The sequence below is a fragment of the Onychostoma macrolepis genome, chromosome 15 (assembly GCF_012432095.1).
Source record: "Onychostoma macrolepis isolate SWU-2019 chromosome 15, ASM1243209v1, whole genome shotgun sequence".
NCBI classification, from domain to species: domain Eukaryota; kingdom Metazoa; phylum Chordata; class Actinopteri; order Cypriniformes; family Cyprinidae; genus Onychostoma; species Onychostoma macrolepis.
Window position 1 is genome coordinate 8858190 of NC_081169.1, and position 20446 is coordinate 8878635.

The window sequence follows — 20446 nt, forward strand, 5'->3', positions numbered from 1 at the left end:
TTGCCTTTATGTTACGGAGAGCTTTTGTGCGAGCGCACCGAGGAAAAAGAGAGAGAGAATGAGAATTTGAAACCCAGACCACGGACTAGACAGCCTATCAGTATTCAGCGGAGAAAGTGAGTGATGGAGAGAGAGAGAAACGGAGGAAAGAAAGGAGGAGGGGGTGATGTATCAATATTCTGAGTAGTGTTTGAGGGCAAGAAGAACGAACCGGGGAGGGGTGGAAGAGGGGCGCGGGTGCACGAAACAGTCCGAGCGGGTTTATTCGCTCAGTGTTTGTTAGCTTGAGCCCGTTGGGGCGAGATGATATCGGTAGAGGACGGAGACTCAAGTATGTGTTTGTCTGAGAGAAGTGTTGTTCAAGTCGAATGTGACGGAATCTTAGCCGAACGCTAGCCATAACTCCACTCTCCCTCGCTCTCTTTTACTCTGTGTGCTAATCAGCATTTGAAAGGCAGCTTTGACAGTGAGAAAGAAAGTGAGGGCAGTGGGGAGGAGGGAGTGTAAACGAGAAAGAAACGAGAGAGAGAGAGAGAGAGAGAGGTAGGGGCCGTACAAGCATTTCTTTTATATTTACTAGCGATTGAGGAGAGAGAGAGAGAGGGAGCGGGTGAAGAGACGACCGGTGCGTGCAGCTTTCCCAAGAGGAAATGAAAAGAAAAGAAGCTCAACGAGGAAAGAGAGACAGCCAAAGCGGGGAGCACGCCAGAGAAGGAAACAGACTCGCATCCTCTAACTCCAGTCATATCTGAGACGATCCCGCTAGGAAAGTGAGGGAGGAGAGAGAGGGAGAGCGTGGTCACCGCCGCTGTGCGCCCACAAACACACACACACACATTCTTGCGGCAGCAGACCGCTGTGTGTTCGCCTGCTCTTTTGTGCCGGCAGCTGGGATTGTTCTTGGCCCCGTCTGACCCCCTTGTCACCCCCTGTGTGAGTGTGTGTTTGTGCGTGTGTGTGTGTGGGAGCACGAGGGGTCCTGGAACGTGGACTGAGCGGAGGGGAGGGTCACCGGTTCGGGTGTCCGGACGGAGGAGGAGAGAAACATCTGCCTCCAAAACAGCTGGACATGCACATCAGGTGAGTCCCCTTGTACAGGGAAACACAACTTCCTCTTGTTCTAGTCGATGTTGACGTCCACATGCCAAACTGTCACATGCATACCTGACAGTTTTAAGTCTCACTGATGTAGGGTCCGAGCAAAGGGTTTCTCTGTTCCTCTTAAACTTGTTGATGGCTTCGTGCCTGGAGGCTTGGCTTCCTGGGAAAGTTTTTGGGAAAGACACTTTGCTCATAAGTGCACTTGTCTTTCTCCCTCAATGATGGAGGTATTGGGAACGGAGGGGAGGAACGCTGGGGTTAATTGTGCAGACCGCCTCGGCTCGCTCTCAAACATCATCTCTCACTTAATTAGTGGATTTTACAAGATTAGTGCGCTTTGCATTGACGCCGTGTTCTGTGGAAGGTAGTGAATGGTAGCGGCGAGACGGCCGTCTTCTGTTATCTGATGTCTTTGGATTTAACAGCTTCTTCTAAATGACTGGATTTGTATTAGAAATGAAAAGCACGGGTAAATATGAACCTTTCCTTCATCAGTCAGTTGGCTTAGCGTGGGATTGTTAAAGAAGCTAAATAGTTATTGTAATGATGTGTTTTAATTAAGTTCTGCTGTTTTTTTTTAATTAACTTTTTGTCAAGAAAAAAAAGTAAAAAAAAATACACTTTTTTGTTAAATGGATAATTAACATTGTAACAAGAAAAGTTATAATAATCATTTTAATAATAATAATAATAATAATAATAATTTGTTAGCTCACAAAACTATTCTTATTTGTCACACATCTTAGAAAATTGTATTCTTTTGATATTGGCAACACTTTAGATATCATGTTACATATTGCATGTTAATATAATGAATTACTACAGTAATAATAATGACAAAGTTTATTTTTAAGCAGCTCCACAATTTTTCAGTATTACTCAGTAATTACCATGCACTTACAATGTTATTACAATGTAACAAACTACAGTTTTCAGTTATAAAGTGTATTTTCCAGCTAGATTGCTTAGTAAACAGAAAATTCATACTCTTTATTTGTCGTATAGCTATCCTGGACAGTTGGAATTATAGGACAGGAATTATTTTGACACTTTCACACTTACGATGGAAGCAGCTGCAGAGGAAAAACACAAAAAGTGAGTCAACTTGCTTGGGACTCTGTGGTTTTAGATTTAGGAGGAAGTTTGCTTGCAAAATGATGAAAATGTTTTCATCATTTTGCTTTGATTGAGTGTTTCGGTTAATAGCTTCATATTAGCCTGGGAATCTACCTGTTGCTCTTTAATGTACAGTACTTGTCTGAACACTGTAAAAAGTAAAACTGAGCAGATGTTAAAACTTTAGCTTTTCTACCTGACATACCAGTTTAAAATGACTTTGATTGTGTAGAGTAATGCAAAGTTATTCCATCATATTAAGTTGTATTTTTCACTTGAATAAAAATTGTTTATTTGGATGTTACTACAGTACATAAAACACTTTTTTTTTTACAGTTATTATTATTGCGTACACTGGATAAATTGTCTTTCTTTTTTGTTGTTGTTTAGATTCTGGTTGGACAGTGTTTGCTGAAGAACCATGTTATTAACGGTTACCATAATTTAACATAGTGTAAGTCTATAAATCACAGACCCAAAAAAATGGCCGTTTTATTGAGAGCGAGCCGGCCTGTTAGTAACGCATACACATCCAAAGACTATATCCGCATATGGGGGCAATAGAACGTGAATAGGGAATTGATAGAAGTTATGCAGGTATGTACGAGGGAGCTATAGGACCATAAAAGCCGTCACACACACACACACACACACACACTCAGACAGACAGGCCTGGTGACAGACAGTGTCAGCGAGGTGTCAGTGAGAAGCTGTTGGTGTCACACTTGGTTGACCTGATCTGTGGTCAGGCTGTCCACTGCAGCCCGTTGTGACTCCTTACATAACCACTTCCTGCCACTCACACCCAGCTCTGCTGGGACACGCGCGGATATTTATATACTCAACATACACACACACACACACATCGATATGCCCTTATAAACACACACACTCAAACAAACAAACAAACAAGAGCCCCTGCTGATATATAGACCCCTAGTCTTCTGAAGTCATGGAGATGTGATCTTACTAACTGCTTTTGATCTACTGCAGCCTGAAAATTATCGCTCATAATCCATAACCTGTACATAAGCATCACACAAGTGACAGAGAGTGCCTTACGACAGTCAGATATTGTCAATATATTTTTGAAACCAAGGGTGAATCTCGTGAAAATGTTTAGGTTGCATTTCACCCCAAAATAAATTAATAATAATATTAAAAAAGAAATGAACAACAACAAAAAAAGTTTAAATATAAAGAAAATTCAATTTATATTTTTAAACATTTTTGCATTGAGTGTTTTCTTTGCAAATAAGGTTATTTTCCCACAAATTCACACACACATTCAAGTAACAAGTTTTGGGGAAAATTTGATTAATTGGCATTAAAATAATGCATCAGTTGAATGTAAGCTTAGTTTTTCTTTTGATTTCAAAATGAACAGGCGTGTTCATGAAAGGTTTTATGTGAATCACACACATATTTTGCATTTGTCCGTGTGGGGAAAAAGCGACAAACATACACTCTGTATATATCTATAATAGTGCAAAATCCTCTTATTCTCACTGATGTACAAATGGTACACAGCATTGCACAGGTGTTTTCAAGGATAAAGGGATGTTTAAATACACTAATATGGCTGGATATAGACTGTAGGCGCAGCGGTGTGTGGCTGTTTGACCCTATGTGTGCTTCAGGACCTGTTCCCTGCCTAAGGGCCGAACACTGCGTGTGTCTCAGATTGAGCTGTATTCAGTTAACTAATGCAATTCTCTAATATTTTGAAATGCATATTTTTTCTTCATAGTTCATTTTTAAAAGTTATAGAACTGTGCACATCCAACCTAAGTAAATGAAATCTGGATCATTCAGTCTTGGAAGAACTGAACAAGACATGTTTATTTTGAAATCTCTGATTTATGTTGGCAAATCTGAATTTGAGATATTATTACAGAAACTCTGAAAGAGACATATTTTTTTAGTAGAAAAGTCTAAGCAGAAGATAAAAATCTCCATGTGCCCTCCATTTAATCTCACTGCTGTCTAGAAAAAAAAAAAAAAAACTAAACAGAGATCTCGTTATAACATGGGACAAGTACAAAATATAGAGACAAAGGTATGCTGTTAACTTTGTGAACACCTAATTTTGTCACTGTTGAATAATTGCTTATGTCCTTAGAGCTTCAAGGGTTGAGAGAATCGGAAAATTACTGGTATATTTTCCTCTCTCGATCTTTCAATCCCTTAGTCACTATTTTGCTATTTAAAATTTTATTTAAAAATAGAAACAGACCATTTCTCCTCCTGCGAGAGACATGTAAGATCTCAGGGGCCAGTCGAGCATCCCTTCCGCTTTCCGCTTTCCGCTTCACCGTTGCGGGTCAAGGCGGGTAGGGTCAGTTTGATCTAATCAAATGGGATATTGATTCCATTTGATAATTAATGGGGCAGGTGAAGATGAAGACGCAGCCTCCAGCTCTAAGGATTTGAGAGGAACCTTGGACTGGGAGTGATGAGAAGCCGCCAAGGTCAGCGGCAAACCACAAGAGCCATGTCCAGCCAGAGTGCAGGGCGAGAGAGCTCCAGTTAAATGAGATAGGGAGAGAGAAATGCTGTTGACCAGAGCTGATTTATCAGCGTTCGAAGAAAACGAGACAACATCTGACTTCCTAATGCTGGACTTCAAATGCAGAGAGATGTGAAGAGAAATTAGTATTCTGCTGAAACAGCTCCATATATTGATGGAAAACTACATGCAGTATATATATACGTGTGTGTTGCTGAACTATTTGCACTTCAAAGATATCGTATTAATAATTTCAAAAGCAAATATAATTGAATGTTACAAGCTATAACATCATTTCTGCAGTTATTTATATTAAATAATCCCTGAAATGCTCTTTTTAAGTGCATCAAAGACTGAGAGGAGGTAAATTATTGACATTTTCTTTTATGCATGACCCAGTGTTAATCTTTTAAAGATGACTTTTGTTCTCTCGGATGATTTTAATGACATACGGCTGACGACAACTTTGTCTTTGTGACTTTTGCAACACTTACAGAAATAACAACTGTGAACTTCTGGTGAAGATTGCTGACGCTAATTAAGCCAAAGTTTGCCGAAAAATAAACAATTTTTACAGGAGAACAAACTGGACTTTCAGAATTACATTGAAAATCAATACGTTGAACTTTAAAGAAGGGATATTTGCTGTTCAAGTCACATGCCACAGTTAACATTAACAGTAAATTAATACAGAATGTATCGATTCACTTCTGAAGAAAAAATTGTCAAAGGACAAGGAGATGCCATATTAAAAACAGCACTATAAAATGCATAGTTCTGTTTCTGGATGTTGAAATATATAGTAACTGCTACGATGTGAAATGCCTGTTCATCAACTACTGTGTCTATCAGAGAATTTTTTGACCAAGAATAGCATCTGAAGATGTTGGTCCACAAAATTAGAAATGAATTTGACAGTCAATAACAGTAACTTTACATTCTAACTTTAAAATAAATGACTAAAGTACAAATAACTGAAATATACTACACTGTAAAAACAAAATTTATTAGAGTACAAGAAAATATAATTTCAGCCTTTCTATCTAAAAATATCCACTTTTCAATTTGTTACTTGTTACGGTTAGGGTTTGTGAAATTTACTGGCAATTGTTTAAATTATTGTAAGTTCTACACAATTTATTTATTTTTTTGTAGTTGAAAGCTGATTCTGTCTTCACCTTTAACCTGCAAAACACAAAAGGAGAAATTTCAAAGATTTAATTTGTTTTCCAAGCATTTACAAGGAATGGGAACTTTAGCTTTCCAACTTCAAATATAATGTAAAAGTCTTCTGAAGCCATTTGATGAGTAAATGATGAGCAAACTGTCCTTTTTGGTTGAACTGGTACTTAAATTTTGTCCAAAGCTGAAGGAGAAATTTCAGCGTCAATTGTCAGATTAAACTCTAGAAAGTTATGGCTAGAAAGCTGTGATGTGACTGACCCGCCACAGCTGTTTGCTGTTTAGATTTATTAAGAAAAAAGGGAAAAGGAGGCAGGCGCCAGGAAAGTGAGCGAGAAAGTGCCCGATGGCCACATACAGGGATTGTTTTCTTCTTCTGTCAAAGGCATTCAAAGGTCAAAGTCACCAGAGTCACCCTGCATTACAAAAATGCATAATCCAGAATGTTCCAGAGGTCCTTCACGCATCCTCATACCACTGCATGTGACATTTAAAAACGGAATGGCAGTGTTATATCTGGCCTGGAAATGTGGGACCAATAAATGTTGTGCGAGAAAGAAAAGAGAGGGAGTTTGTGTGTGTGTGAAAGAGAGTTGGTAATAGACGTGGTATATTGTCTCCGTGCAGATTGGCTTAAATGTGTTCATTTTCCCCATTTGGCAGCTCCATAGGGAGGGGCGGAGCGCACTAACGAACCTCTGACAGCTGGAGGCCCTAATTAACGATCCCCTCTGAAAACAAACAGCCACAGGCTCGCCAAACATGCACCCAGGCTTGGTTTGCTCCCGTACCCCGGCCTGAGCCAAATAACACCGCATACAAGCCATACACAATTCATATGTGCTGCGGTTAGCATCGACAGCCTCGTTGCTATTGGAACAGCATAAGTGTTAAAACATTAATAATGTGTCAACTTTACTCATCCTTATGTGGTCCCAAGCCAGTGTTGTTACCATGAACTAACACTTTGTTTTATTTAAAAAATAAAATAAAAAATTGGTAGTTGAAATAAAAATTTTAGATGAGTATATAAATATTAGATGAAAAACGTAAACTTGCAGTAAATTAGAAATGTTGCCCTGGCAAATAATTGAAATAAGTTGAAGTACGCGAATTGGAAAAACAGGAAAAAAAACAACAACTACCAACATTACTAAAACAAACTGAGATTAAAACTAAAAAATATATAAATAAAAGCTAATTAAAATTAATAATACATACTATAATATACTTATGTTTTTTTCCTAATTTTAATTGTTGCTATGTATACACACACATATGTATTTGATGGAGGTCTTTGGGATTATGAGACACTGTCAAGTTATAGAAGTTGAACGGTGTCTAATGCAGCATTGGGCTCAAATAGTTTGCCAAAATGTCATTTTATCCTTCCCCAAAGGAGTTTAGCTCAGTACTGCATGGGAGAATGTTGCTTATAATATTTAATTGGAAAAATACTATGGATCTTTAAATCTTGAGAATACCGCTATACTAAAACTGGCATGCATGTTATAGAAACTGATTGGAAAAAGAAACTATAACTATAGAAAATACAATGCTTTAAACCTTATTTGTACTTTTCATAAAAAACACACATTCATACACACAAAAACAAACTCGATTTTTCAGGATTCTTACAAGTTTTAAAACAAATTTGTTGAGAAAATGTTCAACTTTTGCCGTGAGGCTCACCACAACGGCTGATGGATGTCTTTTGTCCATGACAGTCTTGAGATCTTCAGATTCAGAAAATTATTTGAACAAGGGTTATTGGAGTATGTTTAAGAAAATACTATTCTTTCAAAATGGTTGTTTCAAAATTATTTCAAGAAATGTTCCAAATAGTTTTCAGTGTAGAGGAGACATATTGAAGAACAATCTGAGAACCTTTGTGGAGAAATTACAAAGATGGCTGACGAACATCTTCTGTTCAACTTAACAAGAGTCAACTTAAATGCTAGTTGAGATAATGAAAACTGCAATGAACAAATTCAGAAACTGGACTTTTTCAAAATATTTATGCAAAATGTCATTGAAATAACCAAATTTCAAAATGATTTTTACAGGGTATGCAAGTAGTACTAAAATAACTGTTCCAAACCTGAATGATTTTCTTACTTCTGCAGATTTTTTTTTTTTTTTTTCATAAAATGAAAGTCAATTCAGTCCAAAAAAAAAAAACCTTTATGTTCCAAGTAAAGTAAGTCATAAAGGTTTGAAAGACATGCATTGCCTTCTATTCATCCTTTTTTTTTTTTTTTTTTTTTTGGCTAATGCAACTTAGGCTTATTAAGAGCATATACAGTAGGCTGCACTGTTTGAGCTATAACAAACAGTTTTTAGACTAGCTTTCAAGGCACAATGTGCAATTCCAGTGAGTTTTAGACATAACAAAGCAAATGATTAATGCCTAAAAATGTTAAAAACATATAAAATGGAAATTAATTAATTCATGTCTTTTAACAAGACCAGCAAAAGATGTTTATCCAGGAACATATCCTACTTGGCTACATCACAATCAACTTCATTGTACGATTGATGCAGTGTATTGATTGACCAAGTGCTCTCGCAAATATATGAAGCAGCTCTAGCTCTGCCAAATGTTAATTTCCTGTAAATGTCCAGTCCTTCAGTGAAGGACACCGCCACTCGGGCTCAGTCCGGTAGATGTGGTGTTCTTTACTTTATAGTTGACTTTCACAACAGACCGTGACCTTCTACGACGCCATTGTCCGTTTACGAAGGGCATGAATGCTTGCACACCTTGCATCAAGGTTACAGAGTTAATTGAACAATTACGCTGGACAGGACCTCCATTATGTCTGCAGAGATAGTGAGGATGCCGAGCGAGATCCTGCACGCGATTAGATGAGGCATGATAGGCTAAAGAGCAGGAATCAGTATGTGTGTGTGTGGTACAGTTGCTAATGCTAATTGTGCTCCTTCACATGTAGACGTGTTTTGTTTGTCCATGTGTTCTTCTAATCTTTTATATGTGCTGAATTTTGTGAGAGTGTTGTTTCATATCACCAATTTAGTGTTCTCGTGCTTCATTTAGGCTTTAACTTTGTCTCAAATGTTTCTCTTAAGAGCTGTAAATGAATGTGGAATGTAAAGTTCAGATAATTTTGCTCAGGTCAGTTTTATATTGAAATAGTTGAAATGTTATTGGAGAGTTTTACAAGAAAATGTTTCTACTTAAAAAGTTTCATATTTATTTTAGTATGTTTCTTTGTAATTATTTGCGAAATTTAAATGTGAGTGATAATTGTTTCAAAATTTTCAAACATTGTTCCAGATTGTTTTCAGTATAGAAGAGACATATCGATTAGATCTGTTTCTAGAAGAACAATCTGAGAAGCATTAAACTTCTTCGTTTGCTCTCCATTGAATCTCATTGCTGTGAAACAATTTAGATATTAAAGAGATATCATACTCTGTAATAGTGATTTGAACAAAGGTTATTAGAGTATGTTTTACACAAAAATACTATATTTAAATTTTACTACTTCAAAATTTCATGTTTAATTCAGTGTTTCTTTGTAATTGTTTGTAAAATGTACTAGTAGTTTATGAGTGAATTTTTTTATTTTTTCTAATTTTTTTCATTGTTTCAAAAATCGCTCCACGTTGTTTTCAGTGTAGCATAGACATATCGAATGGATCTATAGAAAAACAATCTGAGAAGCGGGAGATTTCTCCGTTTGCTCTCCGTGCACTTTTTCATTTTAGAAAAACAATTGAGATATTAAAGATATCTCATAAACTGCAAAAAAAGTAGCAAATATTATTGGAGTATGATTTATAAGAAAACACTGTCTGACTCGTTCTGCTTCATAATTACACATTTAAAATTGATCCTACACCTATATTTTTCATTGTATTAAAATTCTCTTCTGTGCAACAGAACAGGGTCAAAGTGTTGTATTACTCTAACCAGCAGATAAAAGCATATCTCATACAGTCTCTGCAGCTCATGCTAAGCTGTTGTGAGCCATGATGATGTTATAGTGCTTGTCTTGGGCTCACCTGAAATTAACAGGGCTTTATACAAGTTCATGTTGTGTCAGAGGTGGCATCGACCCATATGATGAATCCGCTGATGTTGTGCTTGTGTGTGTGTGTGTGTGTACTGTGCCAGGTCAGGTCAAAGGGGTAGTGTAGGGCTGTGGCATGTAGCCAGTATGACTGTGTTGTGATTTACCCAGAGCTGGCCAGCGGGCATCTCACGCCTGTGGGTATGGCATCACGCTGCTGGAGGGCACGCTGGCCCTTTAAATGTCATAGAGATAGAGCCAGGATGAGCACTGCGGCCAAACAGCCCTGGAAACTCATGGAATTGGAGCCTGTTTGTGTGTGTGTGTGATTGTTTGCTATTTGGAATTTGCTGTGCATCCATAAGCCCAGTAATACAATATATACCTCACGTAATACAATATATACTATATAGCAGATCTCAGCTGCATGATTGTTTATATTGCTACAAAATATAAGCAGCTTTATGTTTGAAGTTGCCAACCACAGCTTTAAATATAAAGTTGCATATACATTATATCCTCACACCAACAAAATATTTAGCAAATCTCAACTGCCTGATTATTTCTTCACAACTGCACGTCCAACTTTATTAGTATTCATACCTACCTGGTCTCATGGCATAAACGTACCTGAGCGCACTTTTTAGTGAGACGCGAAATACATACCAATAAGTACATTTCACTGCAGTTTTCAAAAAAATGAACACTAGAGGCAGTAAAACTCTGATGCCTTTAATTCCTTTTCACACAAATTTACAGAGTTTCGATTAATAAAGCGTAATTTTCGCACAATTACTTGAAGAATATTATGTTATGACTTCAAAACAATATTAATATTAATATATATAAAACTGATGCTTTTGAACGTTAGCATCACGCATATCCAGCTTCATATCTACGGGTTTTCATAGATGGTAGGTTTGTTCGGTAGCTCTCGGAGTACGGAGACGTGGAGGTGAGGAGCTCCGGTTCGAATCCTGTGTAACTACGGTTCAACAACAGATCAAATCTGCATATAGGAAAGTTCAAATAGCATGGTTGCATCAACAAATGCATTTTTATATCAGTTTTGCATTTGTCAACACTATCAGGTAGGTTTAGGGTTGGGTTAGGTGTAGGGCATATTTCCAACATGATAGAGCATTAAATTTTAGCAACGGTCCCCGGATATTTGAATTCTGAACCGCAGCAATACTTACCTGAAGCAACATAATAAAAACACAGCAGTACCTATATCAACGTAATAAAAACATGCCAGGGTTTCCGTATTGAACCCATGTTTTAGCGCGACTCAGTGGATATTTCTCTTTGAAACCGCGGCGAAACGTGCAGTAAGGTACGTAAAAACGGTCTCGCTAAAAAGTGCCCCCAGGCAAGTTTATGCCATGAGACCAGGTTGATACATACAGTATACTCACATAGGGTGAAATATTCTATATAGAAAATCTCAGTAGCTTGTATCGTCACAAAATGTTAACTATAAAACACTCAGAACAGATCTTTTGAAGCAACAGTGAATAGCAGAGGAAGAATCTGGGACTGGCTCTCTTGTGTACTCTTGTATTTAGTATTATTTGATAAACACCATCACAATATATTAAAATCGAAAAGTTATTTTTTTTTGAAAACATGTAAATACTGTTTTACTTCCGTTATGCTTCATGACAAGTGGGGTCGGAAATGGAAATTTGGAGTCATTATGAGTGAGTCATTGAATTGTTCTTTAAACCAGTGCATTCAGAATCACTGAATGTCAAGAACGAACAAGTTGACTTCGAAAACAGTGACAGATTCAGAAAGCAAAGTTTTATTTATTTATTTATTTATTTATTTTATTATTAGTGAGTCATTAAATAATTCAATCAACCGATTTGTTCCAAAACACTGACAAGTTTGGCTGTATTTATGAGTCATTGAATCGTTCAACAGATTCATTCACAACTGAACTGAAGTAACTGACAATACTGTCTTTAAAAAGTAAGTGACTTGTGCTTGTGATATATTGCACAAATATCTCATGTACTGTAGGCTAATACTATGCATGCATATATTAGGATAATAGTAAACAGTGTTTGCTATTCTTCCAGAACTTAGGTAAATGTAATTTGTGTGGTTTATGGAAAATTAAATCAGTAAATTATTAGTGGTTACATGAATTTATCAGTGTTGTTTGTTAAAGCAAGTAATAGGCCTACTACTATTCAGTTTTGTAGTACTCAAGACCAAACTAATGGACTCTTCGGGGTTGTTCTCCAAGACTACTGAGCATTTGGATTCAGTCTTAACTCTGACTCGACTTGTTTTGTGGTCTGTGCCGACTTGCGCAGCTGATCTGCCACCCAGATTACCCAAGCAACTGCATATGAATATGCTAAAAACCACACAATTTTACTAGCTGGGTAATACCAAACTCTGCTACTTCGCTTTGCTTCGTAGACAGAGTCTGGAAGGGCATAATTGACAAGCGTTTACTTTCTCGTGGGCGGGCGCTTGTACCCGTAAGCCAATCACATAACATTTGGTTATGACGTATGTTATTCGCCGGCTCAGCCGCCTCGAACTTCTGCTATAAACACAGGTATGCGGCGAAAACAAAACCATCGAGCGAAATACCGTAATGAAGATGGCTGTGAACGACTTTTGCAGATTATGTGAAGTAAATCTACGCATCCACAATTATCGCGTTGCCGAACTTTGGCCTCCCCGGTTTCTCGTAACAGGCCTACAAACCTGTCGGGAGTAGGGCCACAACATCACCTCCATTCAAAATGTGAACCAAACACTCTTCTTGTTTGGGCTTCAGTTGGCAAATGCCGGGAATATTCTCCACAACAGACTGAATAGCATCCCGTGTCTCCATGTCCGCTGTCGTTTTAGATTTCCCTCACCTAAACTACAATCTTAAATTTGGCGCTTAGCGTCTACGTCACGGCTCTCAGCCCGCCCTCTGTTCGTTGGTTGGCCCGGCTGCTGCGGAGCCGGAGATAAACTGGGAGATGGTTTGCTATATCAGACTGAGTACAGAAGCGAAATGAAATTGAGCGGAAGTACGAAGTCTGACGTAGTCAGGCTACAATTTTACATCTGAAAATGTAAAAATCTAGTTCACATCACAGTAGTTTATTTCAATACTCATTTGTCTCTTCCTCCTGTTCTGTTGTCTTTCAGCTCTTCTGTTGGGGGTCTCGGACTGACATAGCCTCGGCCAATCACAGCCTGAGTTAGAGGTGGCGGCCCATAGGGGGCGTGATGGCGGCCATGCCGTTCGTCAGCGAGGGGAAGTGTGTGAGTGTGGAGTGGGACTTCCTACAGGGGCTCCTCGCCAAACCACCCACCTTACCCTGGTGAGGAAAAACACACCTTCACACAAACAAACACATCAAATACATTTCATTTTCTTTCCCAAATTCATTTTTGTTCTGTTTTATTTGTTTATTTTTGGGGGATTCTGTTTTTTTCTTATTTCAATTTTTGTTCATTCTTTTTTCATGGTTAAATGAAATTTTAGTAATCAGAAGCATGTCTAATTAATTGAAAACAATTTATTTAAAGTTAGAATTTCAGATTTTTTTTTTGGATTCCTTAATTGTTTAATTAAATTCATAAAACTATAAAACAAATGTTTAATGTTAAAATTTAAACATAGAAGAAAATAGTTTAAAATTCCTTAAAAATAAAGTTTTAATAATTTAATTATCATTATTATTATCATTATTACTTTGAGAAGTACATTCTATATTTCTTCGTCACAATTTCTTCCATGTTAAACCAAACTTTTATTTTGATAAGTTGTTATAAAGACCTTTCATTTTCTGTGTATATTTATGATATGATGATGATGATAGTTTTCTCAAATGAAATGGAGAGGTGCCTGAGGTGGACAGGACTGTCACAGCAGCTCTGGAGATGAAGTTCATGTCAGACGGCAAACGCTGAAAACAGTACTAGCATGACACATGCCTTTGTAGTAGATGAAAATCCAGCACTCATTCAAACAGAGACACACAGAACTAGCAGACTTCGTATTTAAATAGCAGTCTTTTTGCACTTTAAATTCACAGACACTAGTCCATGTCGTGATTTGATTAAGTGAACAGCGCTACTTCTGATTTTTCTTTTCCAAATTTTGTGACATGCGTGTTTTCCATAATGGGGCCACATACACATACACACACACACACCTTGATGCATCAAATGAAGAATCTTCCCAAACACACAGCTAACAATTCCATTTCTCTTTCGAGCTTTCGCTCCTGCCATAGCTCAGTGTAAGCCCTTGATTTGGATCCATTAGCAGGAGATTAACTAAGTTTTAGTAGAATTATTAATGTCTGCTCAGCTGTGGAGGATATAAAACTAAACAGAATCAATGGGTCCGTATTGATTGAACCCTCCAGGGTCGTCTTAGTACAGCGATGAGATGTTCTTGGAGACTTTTCTACTTGAACAATGCTGTTTACACATGGAGAAATCTCACAGGACCAAAACACTGATCTACCAAGACACATACAATACAGTGATATAGACCAGGGGTTCCCAAACATTTCTGTCAACCGAACATTTAAACGTTATGTGACGTACCCCCTGAGACTTCAATAATATTTCAATAATTCTAGGACACATTCTCATGTTCACGGTCAGTTACTGGTCACATGACATGAAAGTATATATATTTGTAACCATTTTATTTAGACTTTTTTTTGCTGGACTTAGTAGACTCGATCCTTTTAGTTGTGATTGTGTCTCAGTCATACTGGAGTTTTAGCAACCCAATCAAATACAAAGAAATAATTCTTAATAATAATAATTAATAATCTTAAAATAAAAATGACAATAATAAGTACTATTATTATTATTTATTATTTTAACTGTAATTACAAAAGTGAAGATATAAATATATTACTGCTGTAAATGACAAAGTAAAAATTATTATTTGATTATTATAATACTTTTGTTGAACTAAAGTTACAATACTTATATTTGTCTTAAATTCACTTTCAAACTTTCAAACTGGACTTTAAATATTAATAAGTCCTTAACCTTTTAATTTGTCAGAATACTGCTGAGATGCATTATAATGTGAATGTATAAACCAAGCAAATCTGCGTTCCCAAATGCATGTTAAACTATGTGAACCATCAAGTTCTCAGACGATGAGGAAAAACGAGCTACTCGCATACTTCATTATGAAACATGCGGTGCATCAGAGATATTTAATCAAATCACAGCCTTTGATTTAATAATCACACTAAGATTGATCACGATCATCTTGAACCCTCATTTATTTTATTTTATTTTACATTGGATACAATTAATTTGAGCTTTTCATCAACTCACAAACCCACGTTTGGGAAACCCTGATATAGACAAACACGCACATAAACTGTCATTAAAACGCTGATTCACATACACATACATCTGCTGATTTACACACTCCGTCCTTTAAAAAACAACACAGTCTTGTCTAAACAAATAAATTAGTCCCTTTTCAATTTGAGGAACTGACTCTTTTGTGTGTGCTCTTTGGCAGTTCCCTTTTATTCTGTGGATCCCCCTCTTCACACACACACACACATTTTTCCATGCCGTCCCTCCCTCCCGTGCTCATACTGCCCTGCATCTGCAGGATGAATGAGAATCAATGTCACAGACAGAGAAAGAGAGCGAGAGAGGCGCGTTCGGCTCCGTCTCGGAGCGCAGTCACAAATTGTAGAGTCGCCGTGACAACATAATTCCTCCACTCAGGCCCCATTGAGAGCGAGTCGATATCCAATCAGAGCGACAGCTACCTGGGCCTGCCTCCGAGACGACCCCTCCCTCCATTGATCCCTCAATCAAGACTGGGGCTCACCAGCCAGGAGGGAGCCTGGGAAAGAAACGCAGCCATTGGTTTGGGGCTGGACGCTGGTGCAGGGCTTCTGATGTAAGATCAGACCTCCCACCGGCTGTACAGTGAACCTGATCACAGGTCAGCTATCACGCTGCGAGACGCTTGGAAAAAGTCTGATGGGATCGAAAGAGATCCAGAGAGACAGCTTGTCACTTATTGTCGATCTCCAGTGAGGGCTCTGCTGAAAATGTCCTCATGAAATGAAAACTCACCCTATTTTCTAAATGCATGTTTTTGATCTGATGGTGAATCATTTATTCCTGCATATTTTTCATTGTATAAAATATTTTTTTGATCCTTTCACAATGTCATAACTTGATCTTCTGGTGAAACAACAGACTTCTCTCTTGTGATGGATGCAGGACTTCTCCAATCATTTCATCCAATCAAAACCCGCCCCTTTCTTACGATCAACTGCAAGCTTGCATTTCGATCTTCCCTTATTCAATCAACAACCAATGAATGTCCATGTCCTGCTTTTTTTTTTTTTTTTTGATAAGTAATATTGGATCTGTGTCACAATACAAAAGAAAATATCTGTCACTATGTCTGTTTCATCGCAACATTAAACTAATTAAAGGCATCTTGTAGTAACTTTTGGAGAATATGGATGGAATTTTGAAGAGTAATATCGGTTAAAAGTAAAACGTTTTAATACTTTTTTATATATAAAAAAAATTATTGACAAAAACTTGAAATGTATGACATAATTTATAAGCCTTATAGAGTGTTCACACTGACACCAGTTATTTTCAATGTGAATTGAAACCAATTCTTTTTGAACGAGAATTGGCAATTTGAAATGACATACGTAAAATAAGAAATTAGTGAATTTTTAAAAAAAGTTTTAGGTATTTTTTAGTTTTTGATGCAAAGGACTCCCAAATATAAAAATCCTTTTCAAGGAACCCCATTCCTAAACTATGAAAAGCAATTGCATGTTTTCCTGTTTTAAAAGACTTGTATTGTGTGAGAAAAAAATAGTGTCATATATCATCATAATAAATACAAGATTAAATTATTGGCCAAATAAATATTTAAAAATTATATAAAACATCTTCTGAAATTATATATGTATGTGTGTGTGTGTATATATATATATATATATATATATATATATATATATATATATATATATATATATATATATATTTCTTTCCTTCTTTTTGCCTATTTTAGAGTAATGTTTAATTTTCCAAAAAAAAAAAAAAGTTTCATGCCTGCAGCCAAATCACACCCTTTATGTTGCGAAAAAAAAAAAAAAAAAACATCAGTGAATAATTGAATAGCACTAACTTGCATTGACTACCCTGTACACTGTATGTATCACTGTCTAATCACCGTCATCATTTCTCCTTCTATCCTCTTCTTTTCTATCCTGTCTTATTTTTCCCCAGCTTGCAGAACTTGAGGAAGGAGAAATCGCGCAATGCAGCTCGTTCTCGGCGGGGTAAGGAGAACTTTGAGTTCTTCGAGCTGGCAAAGATGCTTCCCCTCCCCGGGGCAATTACCAGCCAGCTGGACAAGGCCTCCATCATCCGCCTCACCATCAGTTACCTGCACATGAGACACTTTGCCAGCCAGGGAGACCCACCCTGGAGCCCTCTAATGGAGGGAGAGAACAACTGCAACAAGGGTAAGTGTGCTCAGTACACCCAGAGAATGGCTGTGAGTGGAGTGGCATTTACCTACTATCTGAAAGAGAGTAGATTGGATGGACAAACTAGATATTTTTACACAAAAATTGAATAAAAATGCAAAATAGCCACAACTTACCGCAAAATGGGGATCAAAGTAGGTCAGAAACTCTTTAATAACCTTAAACTTCAGAAAATGTTTGTCGCCAAACCTAAGAGGTCAAACTGAATATTATGTATGCTGTTTTATTTTCTATACGGTTCAATTTTTTGCAAACCTGTTAACAAAATTTAGGGCATATAAGTTTTAGTCTATATATAAACATTAAATTAAAAAAAGTCCAAATAAAAAATAAATGAAATAATAATAATAAAAAAGTAATACATGTAGGCAAAATTAATCTTCCAGTAGTTGCATTTTTTCTTCATTTTTTATATTACTTCATAATCAGGTGATATTTTTTAATTATGACATTATGAAAACACATGTTAATGATTGATTCAGTATTGCAGTATTGAAAAAAATGACCAAAAATGGTCTTCTTTAATTTATATGTAATGTAATTTTATCAATGAATAATTTGTATCATATAAGTTTTTTTCTGATAATTTATTATTTCTAATTCATTTATATAAGTTTACATTTTTGCAGCCCTTTTACCGAAATTTTGGACAAATATATTTTTAGCAGTTACTGTAAACATTAAAAAATTTAATAAAAATAAATATGAATTAATTAATAAATAAATAAAAAAACATAAAATAAAAATAATAAACAGTAATACATGTAGACAAAATAATCTGTCAGTAGTGGCAACTATTGTAGTTTGTAGTTGTTAAACTTATATGACAAAAATTATAAACTGAAAATAAATTGAACATAAATATAAAGAAAATATTTTTGGTTATCTTTAAATATTTCTTCATAAAAAGGCGTTTTCCTTTTTATAACATTTGAAAGAGCAAGCCCTATTGTCCATATTTTGAAGATACTCTGAGTACACAGGAAAGAAGTTGAGCGATGGAAATTGTGAGATCCTTCACTACATCTCATATTTTGAGGCAGATTTATACTAGGCTTTCATCGACAGCATCAATCCTGACGTCGAAACTCAATCCGAACATGACAGTGGCGGCCTGTCGATGAATACAAATGCGTTATTAATTTAAATTATGAATTTAAATGGAATAGGCTATTATTGTCTTATAGGTCGCTTGCGTACGTCGCTTGGGATACTCTCACGTCGAAAATTGCCAGAGAAGAGAGAGAGAGTGCTTACACATGCACACACAGACTGACACACACACTCTCAGAAAAGTAATTGAGATTGCGCCACAGGAGTAATCACTTGCAGTCATGCGGAGTTAAACACGGCTCATCTGAAATAATGCATTTGCTAGTTCACTACCAACTTATTGCAGCATACAGACTGTATACAGATTGCAGGAGAAGAATCTGCTGTCAAAGCCATCGTCTGGATACATATTCCTTTCTTATGTCTCTTTTCAGAGGGGTCTCTGTCATTTGAGTTTAATTTGAGAGCAGGGTCATTTGGCTTCTCAAATACGCTCCGTCATTCATTACATCCTCTGATAGGTTCATCTCAATTGTGAAGTGAACAATAGATCTAACAGCCAATTAGCCGCTGCCCGTGTGTAGAAGCCGGCGGGGACTAACAAAAGAGCCAGAGTCTGCGCTGAAGCTTGTTAACAAGTGGCCAGACCAAGGAAGTCTGTTTCTGAGAGATGGTCCTTTTGTAGCCCACCTGCGAGCCTCATTATACCTGCTGCATCAAAGCCATTCAGTCCTGTTAAAATACCTGGGCGAATGTCTCTTTTTCTGCTCGCGGTTTTTGTCTGTCGGTCTCTATATTCTGTTTCAAAGCCTGGTGAGCTGTCTTGCTGTCTGCTATGACTTACTAGAAGCGTTTGGCGGTCAATCTAGCTGTTTAAAAATGAAGTATCTACACTGATAGCTAAATATATATAAAAATATATTGTATATAAAATATATCAACTGATTATGTTTTAATATATAATCAAACACTTTTATATTTGGAGTATTTGGGGGTTGCAGTGTTTTATTTTTACAGTTAGCATTGTTTATCTGAATTTGTGTGGTAATTAATATGAAAAGTACACAACCGTTTAAAAGTTTGGAGTAAGAAATTAATGCTTGTATTTAGAAAGGCTGCATTAAATTGATCAAACATGAGAGTAAAGACAATTAAAATGGATTTCTGTTTCAAATAAAAACAGTTTTTTTTCTATTCATCAAAGAATCTTGAAACAATATTGAGCAGCACAACTGTTTTAGCAGCAGATCAGCTTCTTATAATGATTTCTGAAGGATCATGTGACACTGAAGATGGGAAAAATTTCAGCTTTGCATCACAGGAATAATTAAAATTTTAAAATATACTAAAATAGACGACAGCTTTTTTTAAATGGTAATAATGTTTGATAATATTACAGTTTTTACTGTATTTTTGATCAGATAAATGCAGCCATTTTTGTGTGAGCATACCATGTTTCTTTTAAAAGCATTATAAAATCTTGCTGATCCCATACTTTTGAATGGTAAATATTAAATGGTGTTTATATAGTAATAAACAGCATCATTTAAATAAATATTTTATATAAAGATGTCGAAGGGACTAAATAAATTGTTCATTTAAATGAATCACTGAATGAACCAAATAAGTCAGCTACTGTTATGCTAATGATTTAGCATCGTTGCATTTAGTTTCTCCCCAACACTGTACCCTATGTAGACAGAAACTTACTGTATGTGACACACAAACAGAGCTCGATCGACCCTCATGAGAAGCGCACAGGACACAATACTTCCTACAGAGTTTGACATTAGCATGTTGCTAAGCTAACAATGCCGTTCTCGCATAAACATACTCAAGTATTATGAACATAAACACAATACTCAAATACTCACTCAAATTCTGGATAAATTAATCTA

At 36.5% G+C, this 20446-nt stretch overlaps 1 protein-coding gene across 3 annotated transcripts in view; it reads left to right on the forward strand.

Moving 5' to 3' along the window:
* Positions 1–255: 255 nt before the first annotated feature.
* npas1 (neuronal PAS domain protein 1) overlaps positions 256–20446 on the forward strand; it is a 50600-nt gene continuing 30409 nt past the window's right edge. Inside the window, exons 1-4 of one of the 3 annotated variants that reach the window (XM_058799110.1) lie at positions 1434–1570; positions 2107–2196; positions 13114–13289; positions 17233–17471. In XM_058799110.1, the coding sequence (XP_058655093.1) occupies positions 13195–13289; positions 17233–17471 (334 nt within the window). In that variant the 5' untranslated portion in view covers positions 1434–1570; positions 2107–2196; positions 13114–13194. Of the gene's footprint in view, positions 1081–1433; positions 1571–2106; positions 2197–13113; positions 13290–17232; positions 17472–20446 lie in introns of those variants that run through there. The other 2 variants (XM_058799109.1, XM_058799111.1) reach the window with 2 other exon arrangements.